This window comes from Morone saxatilis, unplaced genomic scaffold (assembly GCF_004916995.1).
Source record: "Morone saxatilis isolate NCDOM2014 unplaced genomic scaffold, NCSU_SB_2.0 Contig15, whole genome shotgun sequence".
Classification (NCBI taxonomy): domain Eukaryota; kingdom Metazoa; phylum Chordata; class Actinopteri; family Moronidae; genus Morone; species Morone saxatilis.
The window spans coordinates 15,325,778-15,342,893 of record NW_023339707.1 but is presented as its reverse complement, the minus strand read 5'-3'; the positions used below and the strand labels follow the sequence as shown (position 1 = coordinate 15,342,893).

General features: G+C 41.9%; 2 protein-coding genes across 2 annotated transcripts in view; both read right to left on the bottom strand.

The window, feature by feature from the left end:
• LOC118324404 (NUAK family SNF1-like kinase 1) overlaps positions 1–9,156 on the bottom strand; it is a 14,410-nt gene extending 5,254 nt beyond the window's left edge. Inside the window, exons 1-4 of the mRNA XM_035656728.1 lie at positions 8,580–9,156; positions 4,196–4,316; positions 3,246–3,397; positions 1,641–1,706 (exon numbers count right to left, since the gene is read on the bottom strand). Of these exons, the coding sequence (XP_035512621.1) occupies positions 1,641–1,706; positions 3,246–3,397; positions 4,196–4,316; positions 8,580–8,909 (669 nt within the window). The 5' untranslated portion in view covers positions 8,910–9,156. The remainder of the gene's footprint in view (positions 1–1,640; positions 1,707–3,245; positions 3,398–4,195; positions 4,317–8,579) is intronic.
• A 159-nt stretch (positions 9,157–9,315) lies between these two features.
• On the bottom strand, positions 9,316–16,545 carry LOC118324405 (kelch repeat and BTB domain-containing protein 12-like). The gene is made up of 10 exons (XM_035656729.1): positions 16,375–16,545; positions 15,005–15,194; positions 14,630–14,811; positions 14,255–14,387; positions 13,564–13,797; positions 13,098–13,456; positions 12,735–13,008; positions 11,556–11,703; positions 11,263–11,460; positions 9,316–11,042 (listed from the first exon to the last, which is right to left on the bottom strand). The coding sequence occupies exons 2-10, from the start codon at positions 15,173–15,175 to the stop codon at positions 10,894–10,896; spliced, it is 1,848 nt and encodes a 615-aa protein (XP_035512622.1). The 5' UTR covers positions 15,176–15,194; positions 16,375–16,545; the 3' UTR covers positions 9,316–10,893.
• Between the last annotated feature and the right edge of the window lie 571 nt (positions 16,546–17,116).

Genomic DNA, 17,116 nt, shown 5'->3' with positions numbered 1-17,116 from the left:
TGTGTGTGTGTGTGTGTCATGCAGTGTAAATTCTCTTTTGCCACCAGAGAAACATCTGCGTGAGGCTCCAGCACTCATTTCAGTGCTTTGGCAGAGACATTCCTCAGTGTTGAATGCTTGTATAAGACGCACTCTTTCCTCTAAACATGCAAATGAGTCTTTTACACATGCCTGGGGATTACATGGCCTGTTGTGAGGAGCCACCGTCTCTCATGCAGAGTGTTCTACAGTGGCTTTCAGGCTGCTGGGGCAAATTTCTGGGCTGCCTTTTGAGGTTCTTGTTATAATATCATGTGAGAAACAAGTGAAGTGAGTGTGACTAGCAAAATCATCTGGTTTGTCTCAGCTAGGATCAGATATTATTGTGTTTGGCTTTATAAAAATATCAGTTTCCCTCTTGTCCAATGAATAATTGGTCTAATAATGTCTGGGAACTTGACTGCATGTCTCTCTCTCTGGTTTCTCTCTATTCATGAATATATTAAACAAACACTTTTAAAATGCTCAGTTCAGAAAACAGACCTTAGCAGTGAGATAGCAGATTGCAACCAACTGAGACCCCGCAAAGGAGAAACTATGGTGGGCGTGAAATGTGTGAAAAATGCAAAAGGCCGATTTAACGCCAGTGTTTAGTTTTTCGATTTTTTTTTTCAGGTGATTACAAACTAATGAAAACATACCTATGAAGATTCTATTCCATTTCTGTTATATTCTGTAAATAAATGTTACACTCTGGGCCTTTAAACAACTTTAATATTACTATATTATGAAACTGAAATCTGTAACATCAAACTTGACCAAGACCCAACATGTTACCCGACCTGACTGGGTGTGCCTGCCTTCTATATATGCCATTAAGTAGCTATTGTGCAGACATAGCACACACACATACATTGCACAGAGGCTTGGTCATTTCCTGCAGTGGAAGCTGTGTGAGGCCGATGTAGTGAACTTGAGGTTTGCAATGAATGAAGAGCCGCTGAGAGGTATGCACATAGTGTTTTCTTTTGACGGACAGACTGAGCGTACTATATTAAAACCCTCCGATTGGCGCGATTGCCACTGGATTCCCAGCATTCCCCTTTGGCTGTGCACAGCTCCCATATAAGGAGAGGAATAAAGCAAAAAATTACCCCTGGGTTCTTTTATAAGACCTGGCAGTATGTTTGTGCTGGTTCAGTGTGCATGGCTTAACAACACATTAAAAATACAGTGGGCAGAAATAGCTCCAATGTATGTTCTGAATGTGCACTTTGTTTGCATTTATTTTGGAACTTGGAAGACATTTCCAGCTGCACTACGTGAAGCTTCATTCCAGCATGTAAATATAGCAGCACTGTCAAAAGATTGCTTCCTGAAATTTATTAGCCAGTTTATCATAAAAATTGATGTGTTTATGTTCCAAAAACGGTAAACGGTTCTTAATGGATGATACATTAAAATAACACACTTGTATTTAACACAATACTTTTGTCTGCAGACCAAATTTTTTATCCAGTGATAAATATCAACATATTTTTGTAAGGGAACTCTTTCATTTATTTTCCTAAACATGCATGATTACACTTCCTCATTGAGAATTGATATGCTGGCTCAGTTTGTGTTGTTGTCAGCTTTGTTGTTTGTTTTATCAATCTTACCTTTACATTCAATTCTTGATCTAAAAGGATGTTCTCCAGCTTGAGGTCTCGATGCACAACACCGTTCTGCAAAAAAGCAGAGAAACATGAGGTCTTGCACTGCTCCTCCCACCGCTTTACAGTCAGATGCTTTCGCTCTGTATGCAAACACAAGAATGAAGGGTGTGAAGTGTACAATATAAACCGAGCCTGTGGTGCCTGGCAGCTTTGTCCGTCATTTATAATTTTATAACCATTAACATTCCATTCGGGCCTTGTGTTGCGGGGCCATGTGTCGAACATATCGGAGAGCCTCGAGAAAGGCTCTCCGACTGTTTCTACAGGGATGAGGAAGTGCTTTGTTTGGGTTTATTCATCTGATGAGATGCGATTTGATCCCCTGATGGCAGTAAGCACCTGGAAGCCAACAAGAGGCCACAAAGTGTAGACAGCTGTGGACCCTGGCGAGAAAAAGGTGCACTGGAGGTTTCGATTGCAAAATCTTTGCAAGATTGCTCCTGTTTCCCTGACACTGAATTGGTAGCGAATCATAAGTAGCGACAAATAGACCGATATAGATAACTGTGACCACCCAGGAAGCCATGTGACGCAGGGAAACTTTAAACATTGCTGTCAGTTTCTCTTAAAGCCACTGGCTAATGAGCAAGAATAGCCTCCTTTCGTTCGTTAATTACATCCTCTTCAGAGCACTTAAGTGGAGGAAGTGACCCATGACCTTAGACAATGTTTTGTGCACAGTATCTAAGCCTTTGTATGAATGTGTATGTGTGTGTGTGTGTATGCAAGGCAGAGACAAGGAGAAAGAAAAGAATATATGTGGTCAACCACGTTAGTATTCTTGCTATTTTACAGCACAAAAAAAAAGAGCAGCAAATGACTTGGAATTATTTTCATTCTTCTTTTGAAGCCTCAATAATCCCTCCAAGTACCCGGCATACCTCAGAGGCACATTCAATAATTCATTCATGCCAGAACATTCATGTCTATTTTGGGACAATATTTGAGGGCACGAGGAGCACAACATCCACCTCCCTGCCTACTATAAAGCTACAGGAGCTGAATGATAATCTCTGAGTTTAATACAGGGGATTCATGAAGAATCCAAAATGCCAAAATAAGAAGAATATGAAAACATAAACATTTCCATATCCAAGTCAGCTGATTGTAAGGCCCAGGTCCTCACTTCTACTGTACAGCACCTCTGTATTAATAGGATTTATATATTTACTAATCCCTGTTTTCTGTTGATTTTATGTACACAACAATAAAAACAAACGAAAAACAATGCATAAATTGTTCCTGTGCCAGGGCTTACAGTAATGAGGAAGGACAAAGGAAGCTCATTTAGGTAACGTGTTAAGTTAAGTGTGTCAGTGTGTGACTGTAAAAAACAATGAAGGGATAACGGCTCTTAACCCAGAGAGAGCTGAAATCTCAAGTCAAGTTTTTCTGCAGTATTAGGATTAGGATTTTGTGGATTTACTGTATTTGCTTGTGCACAGCTGAATACCGCAGCAGCATGCAATTCAGCACGTGCCTACATGTGGTTCCCTAATTTATACTGAATTCCAATGGTGTATTTGCAGAAATTGTGTGTGTGCAAACCTTGTGGCAGTAGTGGACAGCAGATGTGATCTGTCTGAAGATGCTTCTGGCTTCTGTTTCTGGCAGTCGCCTCCTCTCCTGGATGTAATCGTACAGCTCTCCCCTGCTGGCGTACTCCATCACTATCACAATCTTATCCCGGCTCTCAAACACTGCACAGGACACATTTACAGTATGGCATTATGCCGATGTGTTTACAGGAGTCTTCCTCACTGTACAACAACAACAGATGCTATTCTGATCAATGATTACTATTCTACAAATGGAGAAATTAATAATTCAGAGGCTGGAAGTTTGATATGTGTGGGTCATTGTATAACTGCATTGTTTTAGTGAAAGTGTTTGAGTCTACATTTCTAAATATCTGTGTTTCTGTGGGGATTTTGGACTGCTTTAAGCTGTGTACTCATGACTTCCAATGTGGCAGTGTGAACAGTAATATCAGAATTAATGTGACTTTTACGTCACTCTAGATCGACATTCGTCATGTAGGTCACTTCAGGACCATGACCTGTTCAGACTGGGATCTGATATGAGCCACAGTTTAAAAAATAAACAGCAAAACAAAAAAATCTGATCAGATCTGAGGCTTGCAGTGTGAACATAGCCTAAGTGTCTCATTAATGTGATTTTAATAGTTTTTGCAGCTCAATTGAAGTCTATGGCACAGAGAAAGAAGTTGTATTAGGCTTGGGCAGATAGGTACTGTCATTTATATATATTTTTTGTATTCAAATGGGATTTGTTGACAAGAACAATCCTTAATGTGCACTGTTGCACAACACTGTAGACTAGCACTAGCACTAACACAGCATCACTAATCTGTACTGTGAGTCACCGATTATGAATTTGCATGAGTTTTGTCTGGTGATGAGAATAAAGGGTAATAATTCACAATGATATTTGTGTGGACTGTACAGGTGCAGTGTGTGTTGTGTTTGCAGACTTACCCTCATGGAAGCGTATGATGTTGGAGTGCCTGAGCCTGGCAGTGATCTCAATCTCTCTCTGGATGTGAATTCTGTCCAGGTCCTCAGTGATGCGCTCCTTACGGATTGACTTGATCGCCACCTGTGAGAAAGGATACACTTTTTGTTTCTGTAGATGTGATATAAACCTTTGTATTCAAATCACACACATTTTGATAACTCTAATGATTAATTGTGGATGGTTAACAACAAAAGGATAATACTTAAACAGAGTTTTAAAGCTCATCTTTCACTGTGGTTATCAAGGGACAGTCACTGGTGTACAACCTTTGTTGTGTTGTTGTGCATTTTCACAGAAGATCTGGTGCCAGTAAACACAGATTCCTCTTTAATTCTTCTGCAAACTCACCAGTTAACTAATTTCTCCCTAACAATGACTCACTCAAGTCATTCATAAGAGCAAGCAAACACTGATAAATGCACTGTTCGTGTGTTATAGACATGCATGGAAACAAAGACATACACACTGTTGATACAATTACATTAACACACACATACACAAATGAAATTTCTGGGCATTAGAGGTGATTATGTGGGTTTTAAGGGCTGAATGGTGAGAGCAGGTCTCCTGTGATCTGAGCACGCTCAGAGGCAGAAGGTTGACAGCTGCACTGTTCACACTCTACTTCATTAATCCTAGGCACTCACTGTACCCCAATGCAACCCCCAACCACCGAACACACGTATACACCGAAACAGACACCCCAACATGAGCCCCTAAACCTCTTTAGATAGAGTAACTGTCACCATACAAGGACAAGACAGAGGTGGACTTATAAACAGACATCAGGGTGTCCTATTTAGAAATACTATAAGCTAAAAACAGAAGAACAAAAGAGTGAGAAATGTGCTATAATGTGCAGATGAGGATTCAGTCCTACTTTTGAGGTTGATACAGCACACATACCCTTGTATAATTCTGTCAACCCCTACAATGTCCCAATGGGCGAGCAAGCCTCTCCTCTGGGTCACAACTCCAGCATTCTCAGCTGCTGGAAAAAAAGTTCTACGAGACATTGGAAGGCACGATTCACACGCTCCATCAACCGCAATAGTTATGCAACACAACACAAACACACTCCAGGGAACTCCCAAGACTGATCTGATCTGACCTTCTATAACTGATGTGACGGCATCCAGCGAAGGAGAACATTCTTGTTTTTAGGTTTGTATCTTCTCTATAAACAAGTACTGAGATATGAGGATTTTTCTCACATCACCAGACTCTTCAGGCCTATGTGGCATCCCTGTCCATCCAGAGGTACTGGGTGCTGGGTCAGAGATTAGGCCACACATCTTCAGTGGTTGTCAGCTGAATGGCACAAGTCCAAGTTTGGGGGGCTATTAACAAGTACACACTTGCATGCTTGTGAACGTTTTCTGACCCAAATACCTGCTGGCTGGGAAAGCGATGTAAGGAAGTGAAGGGGAGAATGTGAAATAAGAAATAGGGTAAGGAGGGACGATGTAGGCTGTAGCTAACAGGTGAAAGGAATGGATAAGGTAAGTCAAAGTAAGTGGGCAAAAAAGTTAGCATTTTAACCTCGGGCCCAGCATTAGGCATGTTTGTGTGGAGGAAGTCTGTCTATGTGTGTGTATGATATCACCCTTGTGCATGCAAATGTGCTGCATATGCGTCATGTCTAACTATGACCTCTAAAGTATCCTTTTAGCAAACAATGTGTCATTGTTCATCCAAATAATGTGCTGCGTGTGAGATATTGACCAAAAAGTGCCAAACTGTAACAGGATATATGTAGAAAACATAAGTAGCTGTGTGTGAGTCATTCAGATGTAATCAGATATTCCTTTTGCATTATTAGAGAATGTGTGTAGCAGAGGAACACATGTAATAGTACAGCCAACACAGAGATACATGATGTTCTGCACAACCATTTCATAATAGGACTTAATTTAAACCAGACAAAGTGGAACATTTATTTTCCTCTCCTCCACTTCTCCTTCATATTTATCTCGGGTGCACTGGTTGTGTCTTGACAACAATGTTCTCCAACTGCACAAATCTTTAGACTGCTGATTTATTTCTGTTTTTGCGTATGTGAAGTCATGATAGGGGTTGAGGGTGGCCACTCTGACTTCCTACCCTATTATTCTCACAAACAATGCACACACACACACACGCACACACACACACATACACACACACAAGTGCACATCCCAAGAGCCTGAGCATCACTAAAGATCCCTGCTGCATCTGCGAAAGATTAAACAGCAGGATTATACAGGCCCCTTGCCAAATAGAGCCTTGACCTCATCATCCAGCTACGCACACACTGTCCCTTGCCATAACCAGGAACTAGTACTACTAGAGTACTGTGCCGTGTATTAATGATTGGGGATAGGAAATGGACATGTACAAAAACTCTCTCACAACAGAAAATAAAATCTAGCATGGTTGGTTTTTTCATGATTACTTTTCAAGGCAAACAGCCTGGTTTAAAGTACTTTGAAACTGATCTGTGTATACTCCTGTAAAAAAACTAATTGTTGTTTTAACACTCTTTGTGCTAAGCTAGGCTAACCAGCTGCTTGCTCCTGCTTCATCTTAAGAGTGGTATCAAGCTTCTGAGCTAACTCTCAGCTCATAATGGAACTACTGTAAGCATGTTTCCCAAACTCTTCCTTCTGATATATAGTCTGATTCATTATATTTTTGTTGGTTTCACAAGGCACCTTCTGACTGCACATCGCAATCTTCCCAAGAGCACATTAATTAAGTTAGCATACAACAACAGAAACACATCTGTGTGGGTTTTTGCTTAGGGATGCTTTCTTTCCAAATGGAGGTATACTGTACAAGTTAAAAGCTGCTTGGGCATACAGTATCTGCTGAAGTAAGGTCACTTTTTTATACAGATCAGAATGTACATTATGCAAAATAAAAACATTTTAATGTTATTTTATGTTTCAACTTTAAATACGTGTCAGACCCACAGCAGGCTAAAGAATGACCCTGCACAGCCAAGACCCAGAATTCATCACCATTTCCTTCCATTTCACCCTGTACATTAGTCACCTCCTGCAGCAACGCAGTTCTGAACAGGGACAATCTCAGGTCAGCTCTTTACTGAAATCTCAAACCATTGCTAATGCGTCCTCTTCCTCCTTTTCCTCCTCCTTCTTGCTCTAAAACTGTCTCCTCCTCTGCCTCCTTCCCGCACTCAAACAACAGCCCCCTGGTCTTGTTTCCAAAAATAATGTCCGTTTTGTTTCAAAGAATCCCTGGTATGTGCTGGCTACTAGCTCAAAGAATTCAACATTTTCCCCTTGTCCTACCAAACCCACTCACCCTGCACGCACACACAGACACACACACACACACACTCACACACACACACACATACACACCACAGCTATTTCTCGTGCTGCTGCCTCTTCTTTCCTGTATACTTCTTCCATCGTCTCCTACCTCTCTCGCTTTCACTCCCCTCCTCTCCTCTCTCTCTCCTCTTCTCGTCCTCTCCTCTCTCAGATAGTAGGTTCAAGAGTACAGTGAAACAGCAGAGGAATTATACCAGCTCACATTCCACACCCGACTGCAAAAAGGATTATCCCTAATACACAGTGTGTTTGGTTTACTAAAAAAACAGAAGGGGAGATTCGAGGCTGACAAGGTCATCTGGTCTCTTTATGCTCAGATTACAGCAGCGTGAGGGATTAAAGCCTGACTGTAGACATAAAGCCACGATTATTCAAAGTAATCTGGCTCCACATTTTCTTTTTAACCTGAATATTCACGATGTTAAGTTAATCAGAAACATAATATACTATTATGTCCGTCTGAGTATGTCCCTGTGTGTGTGTTCGTTCTGGTTAAAGGGAGCAGACTCCTACTGGAGGAGACCTATTGTCGTCATTTTATCCCCTTGTTCAAGTGCTGAGTGAGTCAGACCAAAGGCATCTCAGCCTGGCAGCACAGGAAGCAAGAACTGGGTTCAGCATCAGCCCATGAGCTCACCAACAAACACACAAACACAACAACACACACACACACACAAATATAAAGAGGCACACCATCCAGGAGCTTTACTCCACCCCCTAAATTAATATTTAATAACCAATGGGCAGCATTCTTGGAACAGCAACACATTTTGGTGAATACACACACACACACACACAATGCTGAATACCTCCCAGGGAGACAGAAGCATGAGTAGCATATCACATTATGTTTATAAGGCTGTATGGGTCAGAGAAGGTTAAGAGGTCAAACAGGTTTATGACATTGTACCCATCATCAGTAACTATATTTCATTCTGTATGTTTATAAAAGAAAGCATCTTTCAGGCACATAGCTGTGGAAAGCTTCATTTTTCACACTCACTGTCTTCAGGCTTGCTCTCTCTACCGCCTTCTTCACTTTGCCGTACGTGCCTTTCCCCAGAGTCTCCATCACCTCGTAGCGGCTTTTCAAGTTGTGTTTGTGCAGGTGCTTCTTCACTTCCATCGCCGCTGTGGCGGTCGGTGCCCGGCCCACCGCCTCCATGTCTGGGTTTCTCTGGCGCTTGTCCGTGCTGCAGGGACGGCGGCTGCCCGGTCTCGGGGACTCCTCGCCGGCACGGTGGTCGCTGGATGCCGCGTCCTGCAGACAACCGAGCTCGGATTGGTGGCTGGTGTTCATTGCGCTTCTGCTGTCTGCCTCACGTCTGCCCATCCTCTCTGCGCACTGTGCGCACCTGTCAGACGCAGCCTTCACTGGGACTCGATCCCCCAATTACTTTGATCTCTGAACTAAAAGCTGGCTAAAGAGCTCGTTAGTGACCGAGAAGTCGCCCATATATAGGCCGCTATCAAAGCCACAAACTAGTCTAATGGCATAAAAATCAGCAAATTCAAACAACCAGTTCCAGCCATTTGAGCAGCGGCTGTGCTCTCCTCTCTCGCCCTCTCCTCAAACACACAGCAACAGGAGAGACGGGAGCCACACGCTCCGGAGCGATGGGTGGAGCCTCCTCATTCCAATGCCAGCTCTCCAAGCAACATCCCGGCGCGTCACACTCCTTCGGGATAATTTTGGGTTTTCCGAGGGCTCATATTTGACCGGCTCAGCAGGAGGTGAGAGGGGATGAAGGCATCTGTGGAATGTCATGCGGGTCAGACACTCACCCTAAATCCACCACTTCAGTCAGACTAGTTTGTTGATGCTTTGCCATGCGGTGAGCTCAGAAAAAATAAATCCTTGAAAAGACTTTGAAGAAACTGGGAGGAAGGAGAGACTTTGAAGTCAGAGAGAAGGAGTAATGGTAGTTCCTGCCGGATTGAGTCCATTTATTTTATTTCAAACCCCACATATAAATAATAAATAAACATTAACAAAGTTGTTGATCTATGGAAAGCCAACTTGACTGGTATCAGTTTATTACCCCACATATATATAGAAAATGAAACAGTGACATAAGATTACAGGAGCACTATACAATAAGACTTATATTTATCATTTGTTATGGCTAAAATGTTAACTTAGCACTTAATGAAGCTTTATCAATCAAAAAAAGAGAAAATTACTGTACAGTTTATTTTTGTTTTACAGTCTATAATAACAATCCTAACCAATTTATACTTTATTAATAAAGACATTCGTAACTCTTTATGATTATATTGTCTTGGAAAACGGCTGCTATGGCTACAAGATTGCTCTCACCACAAAAATGACAGCATCTGCCATTTGTTTCAATGCTTAAAAAAATGTTTGGCATTTTGGGGAATATGCTTATTTACTTTCTTGCTGAGAGGTAGATGAGACGATTGATACCTACTCTCTTATCTTTCAATAGAAAGATGGAACCAGGAGATGGTTAGCTTAGCACAAAGACAGGAAACAAGGGGAAACAGCTAGCCTAGTTCTGTCCAAAGGTAACAAAACCTAAATCCTAGCAACTCTGAAGCTCAGGGCTGGTTGTCCCCGAACCTGAAGCTGATGCCTTGAACGGGTATGAAGTCTGATGGTTTGCAAGATGCACTCACTCATTGAAACTTGTTTTAATATTTATTGTGCAAAAAAAATAGTTTGTAAATGTTGTAAAACTGTAACAAAACTGTTCCATAAAATCCATTCAACTTCAAACGCATACACCCCCCCCAAAAAAAACAAACAAAAAAAACAAAACAAAAAAAAAACCTTAAAGTTATTGGGAAAAACCTTAGTGGTCAAAATTGGAATAAAACCACATCCTGCCTGTCTGACACCGCTCGACTATATACTTTGTGACAATCAACCTCTTGTGGTCATACAATCAATGACTGTTGTTTGTTAGAAGCAAAGGCGGAGGAAGTGTGTGACACCACTGACTGCAGTTTGCATCCTGTCTCTTACCAACAGACAACACTGGTTCCTTTAGGCCATGATCACAATCTCTCCCTACTCTTATTCAAGTGGTTTAAAATTGAAAAAACAAAACCAAACCTCCTACACAGCAGTGGAAGATGAGAAAGCTTTCACATAAATAGTTTGTGTAAAGGTCTGTGAGTAATTTTCAAAGAAATTAACCAATTTTGTTGTTTGGTATAAGGATTTGTTGATGGTCACTTGACATACAAGTCCAGGAGTCAAGCCAGCATTTTAAGTTTTAAAAGACAGGAGCTTGTTTACCACACATCCTGGCTCCTGGCATTGTTGCCCAGAGTCAGGAGGAGATGAATTAGGGTGTGACGAGGTCTCGAGGATTGAGGTTAGCCACCAGACAGACGTCATAGCAGTCATGCATGGCTGCTCGTCTTTCCACCACCGTCCACACATTGTCTGCAGGATCCAATTCCAAAATCTCCTTGGTGATGATCTCATGACGGCCTGCAGTCATGAGAGCAAAGCATGTAAGTTATGGCTGACCAAAATCTAATTTCCAGAGATACTGCCTCACCAGTTAGCTGGCATTCCCTCACGCTGATGCAGACCCAAATTCTGCCTTGTTTTTGTACAATAAGAGACAAGTGAAGTTAAACTTATTAGGGTGACATTTTCTAAGAGACTACACATAACAAGCTGTTAAAAGAATATTTTACTAACTGACCGGCTCCCTTGTAGTATCCACATAGGTAGAGCTTGCCCTCCACTACTCCTATATTGGAGGAGTTGGTGCGGAGGGAGAGTAGAGCTGTGGGCAGGGTAGGTCCCACCCTCCAGGTGTCTGTGTCTGGGTTATAGATCTCCACAGAGCTCAGACAACGACGCGATTGTCCACGGTCCTCTCCATCACACCCTATTCCACCTGAAGAACATACACACACACATTATCTGCCTCCATTCTTTATCATACTGAATAAATATTTAGGAATACACTTATAGTCGGCCTTGTAGTCTGACCTAGTATGTAGATTTCTCCGTTGAGGACAGCCGTGCCACAGCGGTACCTTGAGTACTTCATCCTGGCACACTCTGTCCACCTGTCCTTGCCAGGGTCAAAATGAAACACACGATTACTCAGCTTGTCAGGCTCATCATCTGGATGGTGCTGAGGGAGGAGAAGAGAGAGTTGGATAGGAGGAGGAAGAAAAAGACAAGAAAGGGGTGAGAAATGAGACATTGAGGACTGAGAGGGCAAACATTACACTGAATCTTTCACCATCTGATCTTTAAATAATTTAGTTGCTTTAAAACCACAGTGTGTTCGATTTTTTGTTGTTGTAGATAACTGAGATGTTGCAATCTTTCAGCCCACTGACCTCAGTGTCCTTGACCTTGGATCTGATATGTGCGATGGTGTTGCGGTGTCTTTTTTGTATCTGTTTCAATGCTACCACTAGAGGGCAGGCCCGAACTGAGAAAATTCTTCCCATAGCCTTAATTATGGAAGTTCAATTGACTAACTTTTGAAACTGAGGACACTAATTTCTTTGTGTGTAGCAATAACACCAAAAGATACGTTACTGGCAAAAACAGTACACAGAAAAAAAATTATTCAACAAAACAGAAACAGGTAGGTATATACATGGTCTGCTGTGAATATGTGGAGATTCGCCTGGGCTGATGTTAGATTCCCGGCCTGAATTATCCCAGTCTGGCACTCCTAGAGTCTGGAATTTTGTAATGCTGACACTTGGATTTACAGCCCCATAAAAGTATTTCTCTGAAAGATTAAATATTATATGTATCGATCAAAGTTAAACTTGAGTAAAAACATTCTTATATATTGAGTTTAACGCATAAAAACTCACATGCTTCATCAGGATCAAATTTGATTGACAGGGCTGGCTACATGAGTAAACAACCCCATTAATGTCACCTTACATTTTGAATCAAATATCATTTAATCTTGATTGGCATGCAGAAATATGGAGCCTACAATTCCTTCTTTGTCATAAAATTTTGAGTTCCAGTTGGATCCAGTATTTCATAGCAATAGGTTTTCAGGGCCTTTTAATAATTGAGCCTTTACTAATAACTGTGGGGGAAGTTTTCAGGCAAAAGGCAAACCTGAACCCATTCATTTACTACACAGTTAATAGTACACAGTTAACATAGTGTTTTTGACACACTGTGTACCTGTGGTGTCCAGCCCGCCAGCACGTAGAGATGCTCCTTTAGGCTGACGGCACAGTGACAGGCTAAGGGGAGAGGCAGAGGGGCGAAGCTGAGCCAGCTGCCTCCTCTCTTCAGCGACCATCTCTCCACACTGTTTGTGATGATGTAGTGATTACGCTCTTTCATCTGACCGCCTATCATATAGAGGCCATCCCCTAACAGCCCAAAAGCATACATGTCCCTGTATGCTGCTGAGCACAGCTCCACCCAGCTGTTTTCCTCTGAATTATCGTACCTGGAACATAAACAGGCCTTAAAGATCTGTTGTTGAATGCAGTGTCATTCAAAAATATGGATTTCTTACATATGAGCATGCATAAACACCTGTAAATATCCACCCTCTTCATCCTGTGTTGATCTTCTGCCTCTATGGCTACCAAGATGTTGTTATCTCGTGTCACTGCCCCTGCTGTGATCTGTCCCATGCCTCCACAGCTCCTCAGTGGAGAGGGGATGTAGTAAGTCCTTCTACCATGGGGGGCAAAGCAAAAACTGAGGTCAGCAATACCTCCACGACGGGCAGGCACTCCCTCCTTATTCACCCCACCCAAGCAGAGCAGCAGGTCAGTGGTCTCCATGCCATAACGAAGGGGGGGCCGTGGTGGAGCTGATGTTTCACACAGGCCTGAGGTCTGGAGAGCAGCATCAATCATTCCAAAGCACTCAGCATCCCGCAGCAGTACCTGCAAGATTCATTTATAGGCGTGGTAGTCTGTTAATCAACTAATTCCTCAATAAATGTGATATCTAGACTTTTATCTTTTATCTATTTCCATCTCTTTTCTCTCACTGGGTTTCTCCTCCTGGCTTTACGGAGGAATCCAGGGTCCACAAGCTCCAGCCGGACACGTCTGAGTAATTCCACAGCCTGGGCTTCACTCTGCGAGTCCCCCCTTCGCCTGTCCACCCAGCGTAGCACCAGCTCCAGGACCACCTGCTCCTGTGATATGTTGAGGTCATCTGAACCCAGCAGATCCCCAAGACTTTGGGCATCCAGCTCCAGCACTTCTTCTTCCTCACAAACCTTGAGGCAGCAAGATAAAGAAGGAGGAAAACAATGGCAACGATCGCGTTACAGAGGATGGTATATATAGAGGATGGTAGGAAAGTCCGTATCACATCAACACTCTAATTCACTGTGTAAAAAATGCAAGTGACTTCCGCCCCCTAGTGGCAGCAATAAATAGCTTAAAAACAGAGAACAAGAAAGGCTTGTAAAATGTTACGCAGCTGTCATGTCGATGTTGTTGTTTTCATTGTTATATTGTATTTTTGACTTATGTTTGAATATTTTTGACTTACGTATGTCATTTTGTACAAATATCATCTGCCCTGAGCCTTTAAATTAAGTTGGTCCTAAGTGTGCATATAGATACATATCAAAGGCAGTTGAGAGAACATGTTTCATCTTGGGGCCAGGAAAATGTATTTATGGCTCTTACTAAAAGAATATTTGACACTACTTATACTGGATACCTCACCTGTGCAAAGTGTTGGCAGAGGTATCTCAAGGCGCAGTCAGCCAGACTAGTGGCCCCCAGGTCTCGGGCCCAGTGGTACAAACCAACACAGTTGGAGGGGTCCATACGGGCCTCCATGTGACTCTGACACAACCTGAAGCAGCAACAACAAGGTGGTGATGGAAACAAAATATTATCAGTACTTTAGACATAGGTCACTGCCCTCTAACCTATACTACTGGCACATTTCACTACTGAATTTAATAGGATGATGCCTCTAACACCTTTAATGCCCTAACCTATAAATTAACACTATACCACTATACCACTATACCACAATGTTCTATTGATGGAAGTTTATTGGAAAATCAATCAATTTCCAATCTTATTCCCCACCTGAAGGCTCCGTCTACATGGAGCAGAAAGGCAGCAGCAGCCACTCCCTGGATGTTGTCATTGGAAAGTGGAAGTTGAGCTCGGTACATGTAGTCCAGCAGCAGCTCCAGGCTCTGAGCAGGAGTGTCCCTGAGAGACACCTCTCCGCCCCGGGTCTCCTTCAGACCACATGTAAACATGGCCTGGACATAGCAATTTATCAAAACAATTGAACATGATAGAGTTACAGTCTCATAGGATCATCAACAGAACTGCCTAAATAGTTCTGCAAAACACATGCTGCATCTTGTATTTTCTTATTTATATCTCCATAGTGTGAGTGTGTGTGTGTGTGTGTGTGTGTGTGTGTGTAATGGAATGGATTGTCCACTTTACCTGAAAGTAAGGACTGAATGCAGACAGCACCACCTTGTGGCAAGGAAAGGGAATCCCCTCTGCGAGCAGCACCACGTCAGTGAGCTCCTCAGATGCTCTCATCCTCTGTAGCTGCCTGAGAAGAAGTGAGCCATGCTCTGCCTGAGCAGAGTCCAGCACTGGTGCCTCCATAGGTCGCTGCACTGGGTGTCTGTCAGTCAGCATAGAGAGAAAGACCTTATGACACAGTAGCGCCAAACACACCCAAGAGAATAAAATAAACAAGGAAAGAGTTTGGTTCATACACACACATGTGCAATTCTCAATCTGTCTGTCTATCTGGACCGTGATCACATGGTATGAAGCCCAAGCAGAATATACAGTAACACAATGATAGCACAGGATATGGCTAAAGAACAATACAAGTTACTTAAACAAAGGAAGGACTATTTTCGAAATGACACCTAGTTTACAAATAACTTTAGACATACTGTATGTGATTGTAATACCAAGATTAAACATAGATGGGCGGTTTATACACAACACCTTTCTCTGTAATTCATTATGCTTACGTTCTTACATTAAAACAAAATATTATACTCGTCTCCCAAACGATTGTCATTACAGAAGTTGCACATCCTCTGGTCTCCATCTAGCCCTTTATATTGACCTTCATAATGACCATAGGAATTATGGTGTTGTATTTTTGGTTTTCATAAAACCTTTTTCGAGTTTAAGCTCTTTAAGTTCAGATATACAGGATTATTCATGGGGTAGCAAGAGGGTAGAATAGGGACTTTAAGGGATTGCAGAAATATATGCTAATTTAACCACAGACAATCACATAAAACATCACATAACATTATGGTGGCACATCAGTAAAATTTAACTTAAGCCTATGACTTATGGCCATAACAGATCATTTATAATATATTAATTATATATGTTAATTTACAATGTTAATCAACATGTTATTTTAAAAATTCATCAAAATTAATGTGTTAAATTTGACAGTATTTGACACCAAACTGGGGTAGCAGCTGGGGTGGGCAGGCATTTAATTACAAGCTAATGTGTAATACGCAGTAAACATTACTTCTGAGGACAAACAGCAGAAGGGTGCCTCTCAGATGGTGTTTGGTTGGTTAGGAGAGGAACTGGAAAGGCTTTGCTCTCTTCGTAGAGACCTGTCTTGCTGACCTGTGTCTTAAACTGGTTCCGCCCCTAAGCAGCTGGCCCACCAACTCACACATTTATGGAGAAGATAATGACACTGTCGGTGGGTGTGCTAAACACAGGTCAACTCACTCCCGGCAGACATGCACAAAGTTCACAGTACAAGCAGTAGCATGTTAGCATGACTTGCACATGCAAAAAGACAGCTGTCATACCCTGTGGTGTGCTGGGGTTAGCCACGACCAGGATTCAAGAGTTTCTGAATTGAGATGACGTCAGATTTGATCTCTTAAACTACTCTGCACAGGTTGTTGTATTTATGTTTGCTGGCAGATCTGTCTTGTGTGCTGTGCTATGTGCTGCCTGTGAGTGGAGGCAATATCATGGTCACTGGTAAAAAGGTTTAAAATAGACCAGCAAGTGCTAGTGGTGCTGTTGGTCTGTTCAGGTTTCCAGAAGTGGCTGGACAAACAGTCTATGAGCCTTTTTGTTTTTTTTCTTGTTGTTTCATATAAAAACGAACGATGAAGTAACTGCTAGTAAACCATTAGTTAATGACTAATTTTATAGCTAATGATTGGTTAATCATTAGTTGATTAGTTAATCATTAGTTCACTAAAATATGAGTGAGGTAAGACTCTTGGTAATTAATGAATCGTTAATAAATAGTTCCCTAATCATTATTAATGGAGCACTTTAATGTGGATAATGATGAGCTATGAAAAAGCAGACTGGGAGATCAAATATTAATTAATCATTAGGTGATGATTGGTTCATAAATATCTGTGAATTGTAACTGTCATTAAATGAGTCATTACTAGTTTTGTGCCATTCACAGACTGGTTCAGATGAAAAAAGGGGTCAGTATGACTGATTCACAGATATTCATGAACTAATCATTACCTAATGATTCATTAATATAGGATAGCAGTTTGTTCTCTAGTAACTCATCATTAT